The sequence below is a fragment of the Dermacentor variabilis genome, chromosome 9 (assembly GCF_050947875.1).
Source record: "Dermacentor variabilis isolate Ectoservices chromosome 9, ASM5094787v1, whole genome shotgun sequence".
NCBI lineage: Eukaryota > Metazoa > Arthropoda > Arachnida > Ixodida > Ixodidae > Dermacentor > Dermacentor variabilis.
Window position 1 is genome coordinate 145,292,874 of NC_134576.1, and position 24,679 is coordinate 145,317,552.

A 24,679-nucleotide genomic window follows, 5' to 3' on the forward strand; every position below is an offset into this window, starting at 1 on the left:
TCTTCTTTGGCCCGTTGGTCCTCTGGACGTCCCCGGCTTGCTCATTGATGAATTCCGTCGACCTCTACGCTGGCTGGTTGGTGGTTTGGACGGCTGTGAAGTTTCTGTTGTTGTTGCTGTACCGCTTCCTTCATCCTTGCCTTTGTCAGTGCCGTTTTCAGAGTCAGTGCAGCCTCCATTTGTAGGGCCTCGGACAACTTTGTGTCACGTATTCCAACCACGAAACGGTCGAGGATCATCCGTTCTTTTATCGCGCCATAGTCATTTCTCTGCCAAAGTATGTAAGGCCGTTAGATACTGGTGCATCGATGCGCTTGAAACTTGGTGGCGACAATGAAAACACGCACTTTTGTAGACCAAATTGCGCGTGGCAATGAAGTACCGTATTTACACGATTGTAAGTCGACTCGAATGTAAGTCGACCCCCCATATTGCTTGACCGAAAAAAAAAAAATAAGAGAGCATACCCGAGGGCGCATTCGATAACGAAAATTTATTAGTAGCTGACATGGTCACTCGACTACTCGTCTTCACTAGTGCTGCCATCGTCATCGTTGCTGCGGTCCCACAGCGCGTCGTGGTCCAGCGAAATTTCAAATTTGGCAAACGACCTGTGGGGTCTCTCACACCCGTACTCTTGGGACAAAGGAATGACAACACAGTAGTGCAAACAATCACAAGGGCATTTATTGCACCTTTCATAAATCAATTCCTGCTAGCCGAGTTGCTATCCACAAACATGCCGATGGGCGCGCGACAAATCTAGAAGTCTGACTCACCGCGACTGGAAGCGAGCGAATATGTTCGCCCCATGCTGGATCCCAACGCCTGGTCGTTCGCGTGTTCGGTCACGCCAACGGTGGCGCGTTTGAAGGCGGCCACGCGAGGCGGTCTCGCAGAAGCATCGGTCGCCGCGCGCGGGACGTCCACGCCGCGCGTCGACCCGCCGGGGAAGAGGGTCGCTGCACGTGCGGCACGACCGTCCCGCTTGCTGTCTCGAACCCAACAGCCCGAGCGCCTTGTCTCCCGACGCCCGAGTAACCCCGCAGCGGCGCGACGCTCGCGCCATCTCTCGCACCGCGCTTGTACCACTCCAACCGCCACGGGCGAAGCCGCCCTGCAGGAGACGAGCCATGCGGGAAAACTAGATCTCAGGGGAGGCGTGAGAGTCACGCATCCCCACAGACCGCACCAGGACATCTTGCAGAACAGCAGCCCAAGCCAAATGCACCCAACCACACACAGCCATCACGGAGGCTCTTTTGACAGGTCCAGTTGGCGTAATTTCGCAGTCTTCTGCCGCCAGCTACCCGTTGTACTCACGGCGGAGCAGAACCTTAAAATTAAGGCGAAGGTCCGGGCTTGTTTCATAATCACGTCGCACTTCAATGGCAGGGACCGATCACGCATTTCAGCGACGTACGCCGCAAGCTTAGCGTACAGCTCCGGAAAGCGTCCAGACTTTGGCACGTGGGAAATTTGTCACTTGCCGTCACAGGGTGAAAATTTCGCTTCACTGCAGTCGCCATTCTTGCACCACCCGTTTAGAAACATCGAAATTGCGGCCCGCTGCGCAGTGATTTGTTTCTTCGGCGTAAAGGATGGCAGCCCCCTTGAATGCTGCTGTGAACGAGTGCCGAGCGATTAGTGGGCCTGCAGCACTCATGACGACTGGGGAAGGATAGATGTAGCACGTAGCCGGCAGTCAAGCGGAACGCGTCTAGCCTTTAAACAGAGAAAGAGAAACCGCGAGCGGTGTCTGCTCTTCTGTGAACTACCGATACTCCCCGCAAGCGCCGCCGTTGTGAGCGTGCCGCTGCAAATGGGAACAGCGGCGCTAGATACGGGTAGGGCCATAGAGCAAACATAAAATTGTAAGTACGTTGTAGCTCTTGCTTGTATCGCTTTTTTTGGCGGGGCCATGTTTTGGTTTCGATTGTAAGTCGACCCCCCAACTTCAGACTTTCAAATATTAAGAAAGGGGTCGACTTACAATCGTGTAAATACGGTAGGCGTCGAAACGTTTTTTCACCACTTCATGGTCCTTTGACTGTTCTTGCGACAGCTCAAAGGTCTTGAATACGTTGCGTGCCTGCCGCCCCATGGTATACAGCAGCGTGCGTACCTGAGCCTCTTGAGTTCGCTCATTGCCGGAAGCAAATTGATAATCATCGAATTCTTGCACCCACGCCGGCCACTCTGACGCCTTGTCAAAGTTGAAGCTCGTTGGTGGCTGTACCAGAAAGAGCTGGCACGAAATACCACTTTCCTCACGTGCCATGGCTCGAAGCTCTTGTTCTGTTATCGTGTCCGAGCCGGGGACGCCAACGATCGAGGTCAGCCATACCTGTATCTTCTTACGTCGCCCGTGGTTCCACCCAATTTGCGAAGACCACTTCTGACACCATGTCGTGTTCTCGCGACGAACAACACCATCTTGAACGTGAACGGGAATGAACCCTGGCCTTTATATACATATGTGTGCATGTCACGCATGCGCAGGGCATCGCATCAAGGGCCGTGGCATGACAAGAACTAAACACGATAACGCAGCAACGATTATGCCACACGTTGCCATGTCCAGCGGTAGCCGAATGCGTGCATTTCAACTTCCATCTTGTCAAAGTGAACTTTGCTATGTTAACACCACAGATAAATAGGGGTTTGTAAATACTTGAATATTTGATTTCCAATTGAATTGTGAAAGTAACTGAGACATAAAGGCAAAAGAAGAAAATAGAAAATAGCCAACAGCGGCATCCGTAAAAACACACTATAAAGCGACAACTGTGTAAAAACGTGTGAACTGATTCCAGCTGTTGTAAACTGGTTTAGATAGTTGTTTAGCTCGTCTAGCTCCAAAACAAACGCGCACTGGTTATTCGTCAAATCTAATCTAGCTTTGTAAGCGCTCTGTGTTGGAGCTTTGTACACACTCTTCTTTTTGTTGTGCATTAATAAGTAAACGTGCAGCTTTTTTCTGCACCAAGTTCAAGACGCGACTGCTGGAACCGGGCTCATTCATACTGATGTTTGCACGCACTTAGAACAGCAGAACTAAGGTGGAAGTACACTGCAGCACACATTGAGTATTCGCAAATTAGCATTTCTATCGGCAACGCGAGTGCACATTTGTTCAGTCTTAAAGTTGTTTAGCCTCAGCTTATTCCTCTCTATTAAATTTCAGCGGTGATAACCTCTCAGATTGGAGCCCTAACGACACTAGCAGAATATGCCCGACACAATTTGTCAGCGGAGAAAAAAGCACTTACCAGCCAATTTGGCAAAACCTGTGCAATTGTGAGGTGCAAGGCATGCTTTAAGTAATGATGCTAAAAATGACAGTTGAAAAACATCCACGTCCGTATTTGCTAACTTAGGCAGCGTAAAATAATGCTTTGTTAACTTTGAGTTCGACGTCGTAAGTATGCTTACTTCGTTGCGACAAACACTTTGCGACCTGCGCTGGTTCCTTAGTGGCTATGTTGTTGGGCTGCGAAGCACGCGGTCAAGGGATCAAATCCTGGCCTCAGCAGCTGCATTTCGATGTGGGCGAAATTCGAAAACGCCCGTGTACTTAGATTTAGGTCCATGTTAAAGAACCCAAGCTGGTCCAGATTATTCTGGACGCCCCCACTACGGCGTGCCTCATAATCAGATTGTGGTTCTGGCACCTAAAATTCCATAATTTAATTTAAGAACTTCGCTGTGATGTCCGTGCTGTTTACTTCTCTGACACAATAAACATGATTGTAGTCGTAAAGTTGACGTCCTTTCTCAAGCGTCAGTGGTCTGAAATGGGCCTCAGTGTCTTCGATTGGCTTAAAATTGCAATTTAGAACGACCGACACATTTCAAATGAGCGTCGCAAAAGCATGCCTCCGTAGCACTGGCCGCCTTGGTGTTTTCCAGTACTTACACGGTGGCGCTGATGGCTGAGCCGATCGCTGCGCTGCCTCACCATTGAAGGTAGCCCATTGAGTCAATGTATAAGAACCCCTGTAATTTCAGACGCAAAAACCCTTCGCTGTCCAATTTTCCTATGTTCTTGCCGTGACTGCAGGTCTGAAACTGCATTAATCAAAGCCAACACTGTTGTTTTTATTATCTCGCCTCCTCAAACCAACGCTCTCGCACGCAGATCCGCTGGCAGCCGTAGCCACCACCGCGGCAACGCAAGGCTTAGCTGCTTCGATGTTCGTTACGTTTTTAGATTCCTTTCAGTTTGCAAGCTTCTCCAAGCCGCACGTGAGATGGTGACCCCCTTCCGTTTCCACTCACCACGCAGCGCTGCTGTCGCTGTCAGCCCGAAGCACTCGCGCGCAACAGTTGTTGTGAGAGCCTTCTCTGCTGGCCTTTTCTGGGCTGTGACATTGAAACTTCAGTCTCATGGTTAAAGAACTGTTCAGTATGAGTGGTAGGTGCGGCAAAGAGCAGCCTAATGCAAGATCCCGAAGAACTGATCGTTCAATTTCTTCGTGCTTTGTTTATCACGCACCCTTCCGACATTTACCCCGAACATTTTAGTTTTGCTAGAGTGACGCTTATTTGGAGGAATGTGCAAAACAATATGAAAGAGCTATAATTAGCTATGTTCCGTTCCGTTTCTAGACAACAGTCACGAAATTCCGGCTCTGTTGTTGATGCATGGAGCCGCACCGCACTGGCTAGAGCAGGGTTTTGCATGTCAATTTTTAGAATGGTAATTTCAGTCAACACAAACAAGCATTAAATCAAAACAAACTTAGTCAAAAGCATGGAGGGAATTGCTACGGAAGAAGAGCTTTTTTATTTGCAATGGCGGCCTTTTCTCTGTTTTCCGGCCGGCGATCCATGTCTCTCGCATAAAATGCATGCGAGTCACAATGACAAAATGCAGTTCCTGGCATGTAAAAGTGGCCATATGCTCTGCACATCCAACTCGAGCAAGGTTTAGGAACTCCAGCTCGTCTAGCACGTCCCAAAAGATAACCCCCAAAACAGGACCTTCTTTTAAATGCTTTGGTTGCCTGCTGTTTGACGATTTTGTCATCATTCCTTGGTCGACGGTGTGCCATGTTTAACAGGAAAATGCGCAGGCGCTGTTTTTCAATTAAGGAAATAAAAACTGCTTTGTTTGCATTATTTGTAAACTGCAGTATCTTTTTGGTGGGATGCTTTAGGCACCCTTGCTTGAAGCTCTTGTATACCGTAAGATATGAGTTTATTCCAACAACTGGCACTGGAGAGCTGATATCTTCCATACAGAAAGGGCCAGTTTTACTCTTGGAGAATTTGTGCACCACATAGCGTGAAAAGTAGGATGAAATGCTTCATCCAGTAAATGTGGGCACTGTCACTGTTTTTGGGCGAGGCAGCTTCAGAAGTTAACTCGAGCATTCTGGACTCGGATCAGTTCATGCAGGCAAGCTGCATCCAACGGTCTGCTTCTCTCGATTTCTTCAGTGCATCTTGAACAACCTCAAGCACAGCACTCGGTGCACCCTTCACACTTCCACGTAGACCTCTCTTTAGTGACGTGTAGTGACGAAGCAGTCGGAATATTTAAGTAAAGTGCGCACTTGAAAAAGTACAGCTCACTACTTCGATCAGGTGGTGGCGACAATGGGAAGGGACCGTGCCGGTTGGCCAAACAGCGTGACGAAAACCACCGCGTGGCAGGAAACAGAACAGCAACACCCCGCGCAGTGAGGCTTTCAAATTGAAAGGAATCTAAAAAAGTTGGTTCGCTAATAAGATTCTTGCCGTTGGGTGCCATGTTTTTCATTGAAACGATTCGCTTCTGTAAGTAATGGCCGTTGCATGAGGAGTGATCTGGAAAAGAACTGTGCCGCCTCTTCTTTGAAGGAACTTAAGCTCAAAAAGCAAAGTGTTGGCTGATGCTAAGATGCAGGTGACCCTCATGCAAACCAAAATAAACTCTTGAAAGCAGTGAAACACAAGTAAATGAGGACAGTTGAGGTTGACTTTCCAGCTGCTGAGAAAATCTCACTTGTGACAAAGTTCGGGCCTAATACCAATGATCTTGCTATCACTTATTAGAAATAGCTCATATTCGAAATTATTTGCTTCTCTATGCATCTCTTTTCATTCGTATTTGAAAACGTTAGACTCGATTTGCAATGCGTTTGCCATTTTGTTTCTCGAAGATATTTGCTGTGCATTTTACTATCCCCTCCCTTCAGTTTTCTATTTTTAATAAAATAAACGCTACTCCTTAGTATTCAGACTGGATTAAGTTTCCCTCTTTTTTTTTTTCTTAAAATGCTTACTTGAGAGGGACAGCATTCGGCAACGTGGAGTCAGCCTGTCTTGACATAAAAGTTTTGTGTCACTCAGGAAAAACCTGGAAACATCGGAGAATTTGAAAATGTCAACTTGGTAGACACCCTGATATTGTAACAGTGCGCTGACTCTGCTGCGAACGCGTTTACACAGACTGCAGATGGACGCACACAGAAAGGGGGGGGCAGGAGGCGCAGATAAGTTGCGTGAACTTACCACGGGCCTCCCCATTTGAGATCTCTTTAACATCGGCGTTGACCACAGCTGATGCGTGCATCAACTATGACCGTGCAGAGTGGTGCCAAATGATGTCATGCGCATTCCCCACTTTTATCTGTTGTGCTGATTGGCCTTAACGAGCTGATAACCCACAGAAACCACACGTTATAATTACGGAAAACCCTCCTGTCTTCTGGAAAAAAACTGAAACGCCATACAGCAGAAACACCTTAATTTGGATTTCATGGGACCAAAAAGAAAAGGGCTGAATCAACCGAATTTTGAATTATCCAGGGTATCAAGCAAGCAATAAATTCGGAACCCTTGCTTCTATTTCTTGCAGAATCAGTGCAGATGCGGCAGTTCTCTTCATTTCCCTCATTTCCGCCGGGCGATAATGACAGTCTCTTTTTTTTTTTCCACTTTTGCTTTGAACAACATTGATTTTCGGGAACTCTTTGTGACAGATTGACCTGTATTTCAAGTGTAAGAATTTGCACAGAGGCTTCCGCATGTATAAATTATCTGAAACTATGCTTTTTATGCGGCCAAAAATTTCGTTGCAGTTTGCCTTTAGCTCTTTCGTTACAGTGAGAAAATGGGTTTTTATAAGTCTCGGAAAACAATTATTTACCTCTACAAATAATATTCTAGCACACATTGCAGCATAGCATATTTTACATAATGAAATGCTCTTTCCAATAACATACGTTGCCGAACAAAAAAAATGTATTAGGTAAAACATAAAAATCCTAGAAATTGCTATTTTTGCTTCCAGGTAATAAAAACAATAAGAAAAACATGATTTCTACAGAAACATTAATATTAAAGGAAATTCAGAATGTACATTTCAAAGATAAATAACTGAGGAATAGTGTCTGAAAAAATAAATGCTTAGCACACTGCAATTCTTCGGTTACAAAGAAGAAACTAAGGCCTGTTCTTTGCTCATGCCATGCGGTGAAGCAGTTCCTGGATTTTGTGAAGCTTACATCCACTCTGCACTTTTCCCACAAAACGTCTGGTTTTTGTTCCACTTTGTGGTGCTCATAACACATTTTGCAGTTCCACCTTTTCGGCAACTTCTGAGGATAGTCCGATGAAAAGTCCAAGGAACGTACTTCACTAGTTCGTCTTGAGTCGTACACCTCTTTCCAGGACCGATCACTCTCAGCATAGGTGGGCAACTACAGAATTATGCATCCAAGCATATCTGTTTGCATTTTTTCAGATTGTCTTGATCACCTCTACAGAGAACAATAGAAAGAAATCCCACGTCGTTGGAAACTGTCTTGCGCTGATCCGTAGTGCTGGGCTGAGGTGTGCTACGAGCGGCCTTGGTGTGGACGGAAGTTTCATTGCTGCCGATGGCAGCACATCATGACCAAGCGAAGTGCACACTCCGAAGATAATCAGTAGAGCTCTCAGGTTGCGCAAAAAGGTTGGCAGATAAGCATGCACAAGGAACGAGACCGCTCACCGCTCTAAAGGAAACTCTGAGGTGAAAGCTGCGGATGTTCCAGGCTGACTCAAAATATCGTCACCGTTGTGGGGTTCTCACACCCATGCTCTTGGGACAAAGGAACGATAACACAGTAGTGCAAACAATCACAGGGGCATTTATTGCACCTTTCATAGATCAATGCCTGCTAGCCGAGTTGCTATCCACAAAACATGCCAATGGGCGCGCGACAAATCTAGAAGTCAGACTCACCGCGACCGGATAGCGAGTGAATATGTTCGCCCCATGCTAGATTCCAACGCCTGGTCGTTCGCGTGTACGGTCACACGAATGGTGGCGCGTTCCAAGGCGGCCACGCGAGACGGTCTCGCAGAAGCATGAATCGGCGCACGCGCGGCACAGCACGTCTGTACTGCTTACTGTCCCGAACCCAAGACAGAGAGCACCTTGTCTTGTGACGCCCAAGTAACCCAGCCTGTCGGCGGCATTAGCAGCGCAACACTTGCGCCATCTCTCGTACTGCGCCTCAACCACTCCGACCGCCGCGGGCGCCAGGTCACGCCGCGAAGCCGGATTACAGGAGACGCGCTATGCGGAAAAAAACGTATCAGGGTACGCACGAGAGTCGCACATCCCCACAATCTCGACCACCAAACTACCTCAACAGCCACAGAGATTGTTGCCATTCGGGGGTAATTCGTTATATATCGGTGGAGCCGCATCAGGCAGGGAATACATTTTGCAATTTCAAGCCAGCACTTCAAGTGATTGAATCACAGCCTAATGCAGCCTTCGCCGCGTGGCCTGGCGCGCGGCGAAGCCGGATTACAGGAGACGCGCTGTGCGGGAAAACAACACATCAGAGGACGCATGAGAGTCGCGCATGCTCACAGAGTTCACAAAAGACCCTGATGACTTGCATGACAATGGGCATTTGGACGAAGTCAGCTAGGCAGATTCTACCACATGGGCATCTCCAATTTAGTGCTGCAATAGGACAAATGGTCTGAACCAGTGTGGGGACTATGTTGAAAAATAGTGGGAGGTACGTAGAATAGTATGTGTACAGTGGAACCTCGATTATACGGCTTTCTGAGGACTCCGCAAAGCGTCGTAAAATGCGAGCGTCATAAAATCCGAACATAAATTATGCCTATAGAAATACTACTTATTTCGCGCGACGGATTTACGACAAACTTCAATGTAAACTACTAACATACTCTGCAGGGCTTGGAAACCCAAATTACCAAAAAAAGTAAATGTGATAAGAAATAATGCTGCAGTACAGCTATTATGCTTTATTCAATCGAACCGTTACGGCACTACACTGCCCATTGCCTTGATTCCTGCCAGCTAGCGCGAAGTTTTAAAAAAGTCGGTAAGTTTCTTTTGGACCTTCTTTGATGCGTGAACCAAGAGCTTTCGCTCGACTTGGGCAACGTCCAAAAGAAGGTCCCCTGCGGCGTCGCATGAACAGATGAAGTTCCGGATGCCGTGTATGTGCCATAGCACCTCGGCGAACGTGGTAGGCACAGGCACGGCATATGTGGCGTCGGCACTAGGCAAAGTCTCCTCGATGGCGTCATCCAGCGACACCTCGGCAAAGGTCGTGGTGAGGTTTAAACCCTCGAAATCGTCATCGGCGAAGCCTGCACTGGCCTCGAGCGGCATGGAGGTTGTTGCGTCCCCAGCAGAGGAGGCAGTCTCTCGCTTAAAGCCACAGTGCTTGAATGAGTTAGCGATTGTGCTTAGCAACAGTGCGTTCCACGAAGAAGAAGTATTTTAATGACTGGAAAATGTAGAGAGGTCGGCCGGATAATGGAGCATCAGGCCTGCTACTCTACGTAAGGGAAGGGGAAGAGGGGAAGAAAAAGTGTTAAAATGGGGGATGATAATAGGAGGAACGAGGTGAAGGACACATTACACAACTGGTATCACAGGCGTGAGTCCAGGCTCGTGTCACCTAGGAAACGTGAAAGAGCATGCATTGTCTCTGTCGTCTGCCAACTCTGTGGCCATGTGCCCAGCAAGAGGTCCTCCGACAGGGGTCCATTGTGTAAATGTCTCAAGGTATCTGCCATTGTCAGTCTTTCGCGCGCATACTCAGGGCACACCACGAGCACATGTTCTATATTCTCTACAGCGCCACACACTGAACAGTCCTGGGTGTCTGTCTGTCCAATAATGTGCAAATATTTGCGCGTAAAGGCGACGCCTTATCGCAGTCTGTGTATCAGGCATGTATGAGGGCGAGGAATTCCACGCAGAATAGGAAATTTCATATCGGGATCCAGCCTTTTAAGGGGGACGTGACGAGCGTCTGGCTGGGCCCAGTATCTTCTCGTCGCACTCCTCATCAATTCCGACAGGAGGCATGTGATGTCCGGTCTGGAAAATGGCACTACAGGTCGCAGGCCATTGCTGAGGGCGCGCCTTGCTGCAGCATCGGCCATCTCATTACCGTTGAGCCCACAGTGTCCCGGGATCCATTGGAACACTATGCGGTGGTGTTTTTCTTGAGCGCATGAAAGTAGCTCAGTGATCTGCAGTGCCAGAACCTGATATGCGGTGTGGCGCAGGAAGCATCGCAAAATTTGCAGCGCGGGTTTTGAGTCCGTGAAAATACACCACTGTTGAGGTCTTTCCCCGCAGATGTGGCGAATGATTTCCCGAATAGCCACAAGCTCTGCAGCGGTTGATGTAGAATTATGGTCTAGTATGAAACCTCGAGTCATCTGTTGGGCTGGTATCACCACAGCTGCTGTTGATGCCTTTGGTGACGCGGAGCCGTCTGTGTAAACATGAACATATGTCTGGTATTCTGACCAGGTGTACGCGAGAGCAAGTTGTTGTAGTCCACTGATGGGAACCAATGATTTCTTTAGTATGCCGGGGACACGTATGCATACGGAAGGTTGAACCATCACCCACGGCGGTTTGACGGGGTGATATGGAAGGGCATAGCCTGATGTTATGTGGGGTAGATGGCAGCGGAGTGCACTTGTGAAACTGCTGTCCGGACGCTCATGTAAAAGCGACGTCAATGGATAGCAATGATGTCGTGTCAGTAAGCGTAAATACACACGAAGTGGTTCGTGGAACAGGTATATCGATAGCGGGCATACGCGGGCTTCCTCAATTGTGCCTTTGTTGGAGGCACGCCGTGGCAACCCGAAGCATATTTTGAGTGCCTGCGCTTGAATGCTCTCTAATGTCCGTAAGCAGGAAATGCTCAAGTTTGAGAGTATCAGAAGGCTGTATCGAATGTAGCATACGAAAAGAGACTGATAAAGTCTTAGTAATGAGCCTTCCGTGGGGCCCCATTTCATGCCTGCTGTGAAGCAAAGAACATGGCAAAACAGATCAAGTTTTTGCTTCAACATATTAACATGCCTCGACCATGACAAACCACGGTCGATGATAACGCCCAAGAATCTGGTGGGAGACATAAGGTATTATGACACCGTTAATGGAGATCGAGTAGCGGCAGACGGATTTGCGCATGAATGCAACCACAGCACATTTTTCGGCAGCTAAGAGCAAACCCTGACGCCATATGTATCGCGAAGTAGATGACACAGCCCGTTGTAATTTCGTACGTAGTTGTGGGCGTGTTGTGCCAGAAGCCCAGATGCAGATGTCATATGCATATGCACTGGTGTGGATGTGAGGTAGAAGTTCGCTCACCAGGCCAATCAGTGCCACATTAAGTAATGTTGGGCTGAGAACTCCTCCCTGAGGAACTCCACGGCATACCTGAGGACGGTTAGTCTCTTTGTCATGCGTGGACATGTAAACGAGATGGCCGCTGAGGTAGCTCACAATCCACAGGTAGAGCCGGCCACCAATGCCCGAGTCATCTAGGGCATCCAGTTCCAGTTTCATTACCAGTTCGTGGAACTGGTAATAAAATGCATGGCGTCGAGCACAGTGATCACAGTGAGCGCACTAAGCACAGTGATAAACCTAGGCCTCTCCACGCTACCTTATCGGCGATCTGCTGCTGGGAAACTGGACGAGAGGCAACGCCGCCGAGAAGAGAGGGAGAAAGCGATTGTGGAGAAGAGAAGGCGCTATTTCAGCACAGCGGGCATCGCGGGCGGCTGCTGGTGGGAGGGGAGAGAAACGCTTCCCCAACGCGACGAGAGGCGATGCCACCGAGAAGTAGAGACGGAGCGAGTAAAAAGATTCGCAGCACTTTTCTTTCGTCCGCCGTTCTGTCCCGCGCTTCGCGACGGTCGTGTTATAACGCGGGTCAGGTGTAAAATTTCGTCGGATAAGCACGGTCTTTAATGCATTGCTTTTATGGGGACTTCGCCGGGACTGTGCTAATCCATCGTAAAACCCGGGTGGACCGGGTTTTATACCGGGGGACATATAACCGGGGTTCCACTGTACTTGTCATTGCCTGTATGTACCTTATTTTGGCTAATAAAATATAGGGGGCCTCATAAAAGAACAATTTGCAATAAAAACGAGAAAACTCCATAAAAACATTGAAGCTCCTTTGTACCAAGAAAATATTAAAAAATTCGAAAATATACATTTTGAACAAGAAGGCTATATACAGCATTCCTGCAAATATGAGCTTTCTCTCTGTAGAAGTTTTTTATATACTAAGGAAAATGGGTAAGCCCTAGTGGCTATTCAGCGGTTTGTAAGAGCTGTGCTGCGGCTTTTACGAACCGCTGCACGCCAATGAGAAGTACAGTGCCGAGGTCCACTCCCAGCCGTCTTCTTGAGCAAAACACTCTTTGCGCCACTTCCAGCAAGTGGTCCTGCCCAAGCGTCATTGATAGCCTGCAGATAAGAACTGTGACCTCTAGAACACAGCAGATATCCTTAGATTTTAGTGCAACACTAACGAAACGGTTCAGAGTAGAAAATGAAATTGGCCGGCTGATACCTGTTGAATGACGTTCAGGGACTGTTGGACATACTTTTGCCATCTGTACCGAAATCCTATGAATCAAAATCATTTTCAGAGTCTGTGCTGCCACCACTATCAAAATATTATGGTGCAGACTCATCGAAATCCGTCAGAATTCGTCGTTTCCATACGGCAGCTACATGCAACATCGACGCCATGTTGGAAGTTATGAGCACTCGTCACGCCCAACTAAATGACGCCTTAAACATACCCCCCGTGGTGGAAGAAATAAACAGAAACGAAGCTAGAAAAACATTTTCTCTTTTAGGCGCTGGCTAACGCTAGATGTCCGAAAGCGCTATGAGCACAGCAAAATTTAAAGTTGAAATCATTGATACCAGGTTATCGATAGATACAGGTGAGGACGGGAAAGTGTTAATCTCATTTCTGATTGACAGAAAAGACACTGTTTAAAGGGACACTAAAGGTTAACATTAAGTCAACGTGGACTGTTGAAATACCATCCCAAGAACCTCGAAACGCTTGTTTCGTGTGAAGAAGAAACTTATTTTAAGAGAAAATGCGTTCTGAAGCGTCCGCGTACCTCTAGCGCAGTTCAAATCACCCGCCCTCCGATCGAGGAGTATTGACGTCATGGTCTCAGTGACGTTGCGCCGTCGGTGAGTAAAACGGCGAGCCCGCAGACGGCGAGCCCGCAGACGGCGAGCCCGCAGACGGCGCTGCGGCTTTTCTGCACAAAACGCAAACGCGCGTCCAGAAACAGAGCCAAGACAGAGCCAACAGCAGCGCGAAAGCGGAACTATGGTCGCTAGCGGAAGGGAAAGCGCACGACGATAAGCTGGTTCTTTATTTTATGACACCAACTTCGACGCTCGTTGCAATGGATGACCCTGACAACGACACATTAGCTCGCGATGCTGGGCTCGAGTTCAGCGATTTAAGCACTGATGAACGGGACCTGCTGCTGAGGGCTCACGCTGCCGGCGTCGTTACGTACTACTACGACGACGGCCTGCTTTGAAAGGCACTTCACGCGACTTCAGTAAGTCCACGTTGAACTCGTAATCCTCTGGATGAAAGTGCAGCGAGCACACTACGTGATTTTTCGGCTCTTTGCCAGCGCACTGTGGCAGAGGTATGGCTCTTAACCACTTCGAACGGAGAGGTTCACTCATTGGCACACAGTGATAAGTAGCATTGTATTTGCCACTGCAACTGCCCTTGGCCAAGTTCCGCGGAACTCCAAAGCGTGCGCCGCGCGAAGTCGAGCAAAAACGAAACCTTTCGATCACCCATACTACTCAAGGGTAACGTCAAAATGTTATTTTTTTCTTAGAATCGAATAGAAGTAGACAGGTAGCATTTTCTTCAGTCTTATAATCTAATGAAATGATCTTTTTAATACGAGTAGTTGAGTACTAGTGACATAAATTATGATGAGGAGTGCTTTCGTCATCGGGCTAGTACCGGAATGTCGCTGGGGGGTCTCAAATCGTGTCGTGCATTTACCTCAATTTCTCGGTTACTAAAGCTCTGTTCGCGCGATTATATTGACACCTTAGACGTTCTAGAGCATTGCTTTATCACTTTAACTTGACTTTCTGGTAACCTTTAGTGTCCCTTTAAACACGCATAATGTACGCATGCATGAATTGAAATCGCATGCAGCCTGCTCTGTAAGCTGCCATTTTCATCTTGATGTCCTGCAGTGCGGTGGCAGCCACTGGTTGGTTAGCCAGTGGTGATATCACAGTGAACACCCACCACAGTGGCTTAGTGGCTGTGGCGTTGCTCTGCTAAATACAAGGTTGTGGGACCAAATCCCGGCCACTGGCCGCATTTCGATGGGGGTGAAAAGATGCATTGGGGGCACGTAAAGAGATGCCCTGGTGGTCAAAATTCATCTGGAGTCTCCCACTACGCCATGCCTCATAATCAAATCATAGCTTTGGCACGTAAAACGCCAGCATTCATTCATTCATCCCGCAGCAAATGCACTCACATAGTTCTTAATATGGTATGCTTCTCTTTACATGCGCCACGGAAATACATTTTCCATTTCAAACTACTCCTGTTTGGCGCATTTGATGCAATACCCCTTTCTAGTGAATTAACACGTTTACGTAAGATGCGATACGCTTGGAAATTACCATATTTACTTGCATAATGATCGCACTCACGTAATGATCGCATCCCTGAATTTTGTCATCAAAATTCTATTTTTTTTCTTTCCTGTGTAATGATCGCACCCTGAACATTCCTCAGTGATACATCGTGTGCCAAGTCTAGCTAATGATCGCGCTCACCAGCTGTTGATTGCTGTTGAATGCTACGCGAAGACTCTTCAAAACATACCATGTGGTCTGCATGCACCAAACATACTTAAGCAGGTGCCCCATTTTATTCCTTTCATCACTTTCCACACTTCCAGGAAAAAAAAAATAGCTACAACCAAACTTGCCTTGGCTTAATTATTTGAAGGCTTTTTAATGGTTGTGGTCAACAACAAAAAAGGCGCCTTTCAATTCTTCTCATCTGCGCTCATGGGCACGCAACAAATCGCGAGCGGCAACGATAGTAGCCACTTGTACACTGATACGTTAGAAGTGTACCCTATTCATGCGCCGACGCTTGTAACACAGCTAAGGTATTCACCCACTCATAGCGGAAATGTGCCGTATTAGGATAGTGGTGAAGACAAATGCCGCAGTTTCCGCAACACACCCACCATGTGTCACTGGCAGCTAAGCACGCCCATCTCTGTTTCTGTCCCCTCAAAGTGGACATGGCTACGTTATTGCTGCAGACTTGCCGATAATAATGTTATTATTCGTTACTGATGCGGAAGAAACTGTTTCAATGTGCATAATGTACTCACAAAAAGAAAAAAACGCGTTCGGCGTGTTCGGCTACCTCCGCCGGCCGCCATTTTTGTTTTGGTGTCCCGCACTGCTTGCTACATTGGCAACCGCCTGTTATTTGACTTGTTGTCATCCCGCAGCAAATGCAGGATGAAAAAAAAAAGTATTCTTTTCGCGAGAAATTTAACCAGTGTAATGACCCCTGAATTTGCGGCAATTTTTTTGACAAAAAAGTGCGATCATTATGTGGGTAGATATGGTAATACAATACGCTTCCGTCACATTCATGTACACGTGGCCAGTGTGACTTGTGTGTGGTTTTTGCTTGTTTCCTGTAAATGTAAGAATTTTATTTGTGTGGCATGCACCTTTCAATCTAACAACGCCTGCATTGGACAATGCAAATTCAGCTTTTTCTGTCGTGTGGGATATTGCAGCCAATAGTTTCTGTACGCCATGACCTACAGTAGGTTATGCTCTGTGTAGCATGAAACAGAGCTCCCAAGCTTGCAAGTAGTAAATTATATAGTATGTGCGCAAGGCCTGCTTTGCAAGTCGCAAAGCTATACATCTTTTCAGTGTTCTTTTACGTCTTATTTACTTCAATGTTGATGGAATGGAGGAGGATTGGATATTGATATTGCTGTGTAGGGGTTATTAAGATCGTTGGAAGACTGACCAAATATGAGGACTTGCTAACTTGCTGCAGCAAATAGCTAACAGGTGCCTTCACTTCTGGTCACTGTGGCATGTGTCAAATTGTAGATGAATTCGTGTCCTATCCATTTATTTCCATACCTCGGCATCTCTGTGCAGGTGAGGCTCTTGGAGTCTTGGCAAGCAGCATGAGCCTGCTGCGACGCTGCCGGGTGAATGCAGCACTGACGATCCAGCTGTTCTCCTGGCTCTTCCACCATGTCAATGCATGGCTGCTGAACAGCCTCCTCCTGCATGGGCGCCCTCCACTTTGCCGGCCAACAGGTGCCCTGCTGAAGCGCAGGCTGGCCCATCTAGTGGCCTGGGCTGAACAACAGGGCCTGGAATTGGCCGCAGACTGCCACCTTGCACGTCTCATCCAAGCAGCTCACTTGCTGGCGGCACCCAAGGCCCACCCTCAGCATGACCTGCCCCTGCTCGCCGACGCATGCTTCAAGCTTAATTCTGTCCAGGTACTTTGACAAACGGGTTTTTTCAGCCATCATACGTGTTATGTTCGTCAGTTGTTCTGAGCCATCTACGTGTTGCGAAATCACTTGGCACCAATGAATAGCACAGCGCTGCACGAAGTTGACTAGAATGTAAGTGCTGCAAGTGATAATTGTGATGGGGGGGGAGTCGCTGAACATTGCATTAAGGAATAAATTAGTGAAGTTGGCATCACCTCCTTCTTTTTTCAAGTGCAATGATGCGTGCTACTGTAAGGCTGCAGTAGCATGCAGCTTTACAGTTAATGCATGTGAAGTAAGAACATTGCTTCCAGAGTTGGCGCATTAAAATCGATCCACATGAACAAATGTAGTCTTGCTAGAGAAAAAGAAAGAAGAGAAAGGATTTAAAATTTATGTTCCTGAGCTGTGTGCTATTTCATGACCTCAACGCTATTTTTCAGTCATTACACATACTCCGGAATATATTTGGAAACCCGTGGTATGTCCTGGTCGTCCTGGTCTGGGACTTGAACCCGGGACCACCGCCTATCCGGGGCAGCCGCTCTACCATCTGAGCTAACCAGGTGGCTATCAGATGGCAGGGCGAAGTTGAATTTGTCAACAACTCGAAGCAAAGGCAAGAGTTTGACGAAATAGTTCTGCGGAAACCCACAAGGTGGAGAGAGGTAATTAATAAAGGGAAGATTATACATCCACCCATTCGTAGCAATCACTACAAAGGAAACCCATACGGGGTCCTCAAAAGAAAAGTCTTGCAGTTGAAGAAAAATTCGGCATGGTCCGGGACTCGAACCCGGGACTGCCGCCTTTTCGGGGCAGCCGCTCTACCATCTGACAGTGGTGCTCCAGCTGTGCCAATTGCGCCATTCTGATACATTTACATTCTCCTGCGCCATTCTGCTCCAAAAGCGGCAAATTGATCAATATTGTGCCAAAAAGACAACACGGTCGCGGGAAAACAGCTATTTTTGGAACCTTTCAAGCTTTCAGTTGGAAACCTACTAAAACGTTTCCGCAGTTGGCAACCCAGTGCGCTGGTGGCCCGTGGTAGAATTTAGCAGCTACTACCTGTTCATTCACGCAACTAGAGTTGACTCTAACCACACTAACGCAACGAACACGTGAAACGAGGCAGCGTTGCAAGTGCGACCTTCAGCATAGGAATTCCGCGCTTCGTGCTACTGTGAGCGCGGCTGTGGTTTATGTGACACCGTTTGTTTATCAGTTCTTCGTGGGATCACTGATGATGAACAAGCGTAAGTAATTTTCTGCACTTGTGGGATATAAGTGGCGTGTGTGCGCAGGCGTGGCTTGTCATTCTTTGTTTGGGCAGTTTGTTAGCACTCTTTGGAGTTTCATTAACGTGAAGCTACATTATCGTTAAAGTGAAAATGAAATACATTTACACCATTTAAGCTATTCAGGTTAGAGTTGTGTAATCATAGAGTAAGAAATTGCAATGCGAGAATCGGCTTGTAATTTTGGCAGAGCGGCGTAGTTTCAACAGGTCAGAAATTCTCCAGCAATTCACGCTGCGCGTTCTCGCGTTCGCTCAGATGCTTGCATGTGAAACAGGTTTTACGCGGACATATTGAGCTTTCAGAATACGCATTTTGTCACCACCGAATGTCTTTCCATGCACAATCAGACGAGTATAGTGGGAACCTTGTTTAACGACCAAGGGAATCGTCTATAGAACAGTATCGAAATGGGGCACGTTCACATTTGCGCTCTTTCGCCGATCAGGAGTTAACCATTCGCGGTTTCGAAGTTTGCACTTTAACATGCGCTTGCATATTCGTGGCTATCGAAAGAGGAACGTTAATGTGTCCGTTAGCAAGACTCCACGCAGATGCTCCAATTTTTTTTCTTTTTCAGGGGATTTATATCGGGCTAATGTTTCTTGATGGGAACCCATGCTCAGTGTGGAATTATTTATTTTCTTCATTGAAACGTGTGATCCTGTTGTTTGTAACGCAAAGTTTAATGTTTTGTCTTTCTAGGGCGAAGAAGCACAAAATTTAATGAATCCATCCTCAATGAAGTGGACTCCAACAATGGTGTCATTAATGTGTGGCGCAAAAAGGGAACTAAAGAAACAGATGCCATTTGTGTGCTCTGCAATACAGTCATTTCATGTGCTATGCATGGAATTGCGGCCATCAAACGCCATGCAACAATGAAAAAATGAGTTGAATTTGCTGCAAAGCACAGGGACAAAAATGGAAACCTGCAGCCACTGAAGCTAGTGCAAACTACGTTGGACTTCTCACACAGGACAGCTGGCATATCTGTCCAAGATCAAGTTATGAAAGCAGAAGCCGTTTTTGCTATGTCCGTCGTCTGCAACTCTGTACCTTTTTCCTGGGGAGACACAGCAACAGAAATGTACCAGTGCATGTTTCCAGATAGTCAGGTTGCAAAGGGGTTCAGCTGTCACAGGACCAAGTTGTCCTGCATTGTTTCTGATGGGCTTGGTCCTTACTTCAAATCTCAACTAATAAGTGAACTGTGCCACCCAAATGTCTACTTCTCAATAATGGTTGATGAAACCCCGAAACCCGAGCAAAGGGTGCAGCAGCTGGATGTACTTGTAAGGTACTTTTCTAACAAGCAGCAACAAGTGGTTGTTGACCACCTACAATCATTTCATCTTGGACGTGGAACTGCAGAGAAAATTGTTGAGTGCATTGAAGATCCTTTGACAGAACTTCCGAACCAAGGGCTTATTTGCTTCTTTAGCGATGGCCCTAATGTCATGAAAAGCGTCAGAAACAAACTTGACAAGTACACAACGTCAGGCCTGGTGGATATTGGCCACTGCAATTTGCACAAAGTGCATAACGTCTTTTCAAAGGGTCTGGAGGCATTTGGTGCGGACGTCGAAGAGCTTGTGCGAAGCATCTACTACTACTTTAAGGGTGCCGTCTGTAGCGAAGGCATTAAGGAGTGCCAAGATGTGCTAGGAATTTCTTCTCGTGTTTCTTAGGCATGTCTCAAATCGCTGGTTGACGCTTCAAGATCCTCTTTGTCGCATACAGGAGCAGTTGCAAGCACTCCAGACATACTTCCGCAAGGATGATTTACCTGGACGGCGCTTGGAAGCTCAAAACCTGCACAACAAGCTTTCTTTTGCATTTTCAGACAAAACCCTGTATGCAAAGGTGCTGTGCAGACCTTTTCTCGGGTTTCCAGAAGTTATTTCAAAGGGAAGAACCACTTCTGCATGTGCTTCACTTGAAGATGATGTCGTTAGGGAAGCGAATCCTCAGTCGGTTTTTGCGAAGCGAAGCCTACATCAACATAAGTGCAGATGACTTGAAGGCTCTCAATGTGGAGGACCCCGCACAGTGGAAAATGAAACGCGAAGTTGGTGCGGACACCGAGCAAGCTATGGTCGTGTGGGACGCAAGTCAAAGAAAGCGATTGCAACTTGGTGCACGGGCATTCTACATAGCTTGCTCGAAGGACCTAACACAGATATTGCCTCTGAACAACAAAGTTCTTCCAAGTGCAAGTATTCTAGGACTTGAGCTTGGCAGGGTAGATGCCGAAGTGCGTTCTTTACGAATGCTCGTCTGCGAACTTCCACAAGTCATCCAAAGTACTCAAGTGTCTGGATTAGTAGATGAGTGGCATATGCTCAAATGTGACTTGGCTAACAAAATTCACCTTGCGGAAGGCCGTATATATGATCGGTGGTCAAAGCTGTTTCAACAAAAGAGTGCGGCTGGTGAAATTAAGTATCCATTTCTTTCAAAGCTGGTAAAAGCGCTGTTATTTCTACCCCACGGCAATGCTGACAGTGAGCGTGGCTCCAGTCAAAACAAACGAATGCTTGAAAGTCGAGCTTCACTATCCATCGAGAGCATCAATGGCTTACGACATGTGAAGACATATTTAAGAAGATACGGCAGCGATGCCACGAAGGTGCCTTTGTCACCACAGTTTCTTCAAAACGTAAAAAGAGCGCGAGCCAGGTACGCAGAAAGAATTCAGAGCCAAGCAGTGGAACTAAAAAGAAAGACACTTGAGAATTCAGCGGACGACGGAGATGACTGTGATGTGAAACGGTCCCGAAGCAACTCGAAGAAAAGGTTGCATCATGTCGATCAACCCTAAAGAGGGCCGAAGAAGTTATTTCTTTTGGCTTGAAGAACAAAAGCTTGGAGCAGGTGCAACGAGGTCAAGCTTTGTTGGAACAAGGAAATTCCAGCCTTGCTGATTCACTTCGCGAGCTTGATGAGTTCGTAAAAAAATCAAAGAAGTGTTAAGATAGTGCCGACATAAAAAAAATGGTTATAGTAAACGTGTTCTTTGGACTCAAGTACACTTGACTGAACACGCCTGCAAGACAGTGCCAGCAATAATAAAATGTTTTTGTCACTGTTTTTTGTGAATACCTTTGTTTTTTCTTAGTTACACATGGCTGAACCTTATCTCATTAATAACAACCACTTCTGGGTGACTCCTTTATTCTGTTCGTGCTGCTCCGGAGTTGCTCCAGAATTATTGTTCTGATACAAAAGTGCTCCAGAATGGACATTTTTCTGCTCCAAAAATTGCTCCAAAACTTGAAATTGCTGGACCACCACTGCATCTGAGCTAACCAGGCGGCTATCAGATGGCAGGGCGAAGTCGACTTTGTCAACAACTCGAAGCAAAGGCAAGAGTTTGACGAAATAGTTCAGTGGAAACCTGCAAGGTGGAGAGAGGTAATTAATAAAAGGAAAATTTGACATCCACCCATTCGTAGCAATTGCTACAAAGGAAACCCATACAGGTTCCTTGAAAGCAAAGCCTCGCAGTTGAAGAAAAATTCGTCCTGGTCCGGGACTCGAACCCGGGACCACTGCCTTTCTGGGGCAGCCGCTCTACCATCTGAGCTAACCAGGCTGCTATCAGATGGCAGGGTGAAGTCTAATTTGTGAACTCGAAGCGAAGGCACGAGTTTGACGAAATAGTTCTGTGGAAACCCGCAAGGTGGAGAGAGGTAATTAATAAAGGGAAAATTAGACATCCACCCATTTAACAAATTTAAAAATTTGTATCACTTGCATATATCCTTACACCCTGCCTTAAAATTGGGCGATGATCCACTAGTGCCATTCACTAACTTGTTCGAGTTTTTAGATGAAACCGGTTATCTACATCGACTTCAAGGTAACGCAACTATTGCTGCCTTCACATTAGATCTTATACTGTCTTGTGACTGGCGCGGCATGGCCTTAGTCGCTTTTGCGCCATTAAACCCGAATTAACTAACCAACTAGCCTTTGGATATTTTCTATGGTCTCCCAATGCTTTCCTTTCAGCGCTCTCTTCAGTCAGGGAAACAATAAAGTTGCACGGAGCTAAGTCGGCACTGTAAGGGGGATGGTGGACCACCGGGGAGTTGCTCCGGGCCAGGAAGTTGGTAACGATGAAGGACATGTAGCTGGGGGCATTGTCATGAAGGAGCTTGACCGTGTCTTTGATGTCAGCCCAGAAACTGTACCAGAAAACTGTACCAGAAAAAGACCTATGTCCCCTCCTACTGTGTAGGGTGCCATCAAGTCTTGTCATTCTGCGATCGCTTTCACGTGCCTCTTTGCTAGGTCTTTCACTATTTTGGGCTTTCAGAAGCTCAATCTCTAGGCGCTTCATTTCGAGTGCGTTGCGTGCTACACGGTCGCTCTTCTTTGGCTTCACGTGCTGCCCGCTCGCGCTCTGCTTTTTCCTCTAGGCGCTTACGCTCTTCCTCTTTCTCTGCAGTGCTATCTAGGCATTCCTTCAGTTCATCTTTGTCTGCCCCGATCACTTCGATCGCCTCAGTGATTTCCGGCTTCCTCTTTGATTCGGCAGTTTGGAGGCCCAACTCTTTGGCCGAGCTCAACAGTTCCGGCTTCTTAAGTGCCTTCAAGTTCATGGCTGCCCTTAGTGCTGCTAACTCTTCACTCTATAACAACCTTGACGTACTTAAAACTTCCGTCAATGGTTAAAGAAAGAAATCACTGCACTGTACTTTTAAAAAAAAATACTTAAAGCCAAGTGTTACCTTAGTGAAGAAAAGCCATGCACTCACCATATGCAGTGATGAATCCTGACACCTTCCTTCCGAACGTTGTCGTCAGGACGAAGAGGCTACAATCTCGTAGTTTTCGTCCAAGTTGGGGTCTCCAGGGTTGCGTATCACAATCGCTACCTGTCAGTGTGTTGCATACTCCAGGCTAGCGTATCATACTGCTGCCGAGTAGTAGCGACGCCTGCTTATCAAAGCTCCACGGACGTTACTTATTGGGTAGCATGGTGTGTCGGCGGGCTGCAGGCATCCGGTAGACCATGGCAACCAAGCAAGGGCGAGATGATTTCTAGTGCGAAACTTGCACGGTCTATTGAAAGGTAGATGAAAGATGATGAGAAGAGAATGAAGTAAATAAAAGTACATTTCGGAGCCCCTTAAATAGGCTCTCTACAATCGTGGGAGGGATCTTGCTTCTGTCGACGTCACGTAACTGGCACAGAAAGAGGGCCCCTCCTCCTCTGGTTATATCGAGCCTGCTGCAAGGAGGAGCGCGACCCGCCTCCTGGAATTGTAGACGCTTGTCGATCTCTTGTGCGCGTAGCTGGTTCGTGGAAGTTCTCCTGTAGAGTTTGGCCATCCGAAGAAAGGGTCCCTCTAAAGTCGTACACACACACACAAAAGAGGCCTGTAAACACTGCGGGGCTTCCGTCAGACCGGCAGACACTCGAAATAGTCATGGCGAATTAGGAAGTCACGCTTCATTTCGACGAGGCAAGGTGTGTGAAGGTTGGATGATAGAAATTCCTTTCTGCACGTGGTGTTGGATGCCAACCGTAGCAGGAGCAGTCACGTCTCCTTTCGACGAGTCATGGCGAGAGAAGGTCGGGTGAAACTTCTTTCCGCACGTGGTGCCAGACGCCAACCGTAGCACCTCCGTATTTAACAGGCAGCAGTGCTAAAAAGACGAGGAAAGAGGATCACAACACCTTGTGATGTGACAGCTGAGCGCTCGTGCCTTTACATTGCTTGTGCAAGAAACAGCTTGAGCACCTTCTTTTAGGCAATTGCAGTTTGACGGCTTACATTCTTGCCTTGCAAGGTGAGGTCATTTGTGCCTGCTTTCTGAAAACCCTTATATCTTCCGTAAACAAACTGTGAACCTATTCTTTTGGCTTCCTCATGTGGCAGGTGCGGCACTTGCTAGAGCGGTTCCAGCCCTTGGGTCCTGGTGATCAAGTTGGCCCAGGCTTGATTGAAGCACTGGTGCGAGAAGCACACAAGGGTGAAGATGCGCGTCTCACTCAGGAGGGTCGCCCGCTGCAGCTGGCTGAGGAGCCTCAGCTGGCCCTGCCTTTTCTGCTCCCTGAGGATGGATACTCGTGCGAGACTGTGCGAGGCGTACCTCCAGGACTGCAGGTGGGTGGCCTTTACCCTTTGCAGTTCAGTGTGAGGCCGCACGACTGCCACTGATCATCACCTCTCCAAACAAAAATGTTTTAATATGGATAGTTACCTTGTCCTAAAGATTGGAAACAGCAATAAGAAAGATAGCAAGAGAAATGTCAACTTCGAATTATGTTGCCATTTTGTTCGTCCTTAGTTTTTGCTTTAATAATGCTGCTTATGAAGCCATTTGGTTTTGACCTTAGATTCCCATACTTGGGTGAAAAGGAATATTTTAGTTCGTTTTTACTTCATCATTTTTGCATGTCTTTGCCAAGAGGCAGCTGCTGCAAGCGAAATGTCAAACCAGAAAGAAGATGAAGCAAATGCAATGCAAACAGACCG

At 47.2% G+C, this 24,679-nt stretch overlaps 1 protein-coding gene, 1 long non-coding RNA gene and 1 pseudogene across 2 annotated transcripts in view; 2 read left to right on the plus strand and 1 right to left on the minus strand.

Moving 5' to 3' along the window:
- Positions 1–24,679, plus strand: part of cno (adherens junction formation factor afadin) — a 185,087-nt gene that overhangs the window by 65,902 nt on the left and 94,506 nt on the right. The window contains exons 11-12 of the mRNA XM_075669816.1: positions 16,535–16,887; positions 24,080–24,307. Of these exons, the coding sequence (XP_075525931.1) occupies positions 16,535–16,887; positions 24,080–24,307 (581 nt within the window). The remainder of the gene's footprint in view (positions 1–16,534; positions 16,888–24,079; positions 24,308–24,679) is intronic.
- On the minus strand, positions 475–1,311 carry LOC142557751 (uncharacterized). Its single transcript, XR_012822836.1, has 2 exons — positions 1,188–1,311; positions 475–611 (listed from the first exon to the last, which is right to left on the minus strand). It is a non-coding gene; the product is annotated as an uncharacterized LOC142557751 (long non-coding RNA).
- On the plus strand, positions 18,134–21,516 carry LOC142557910 (uncharacterized; annotated as a pseudogene).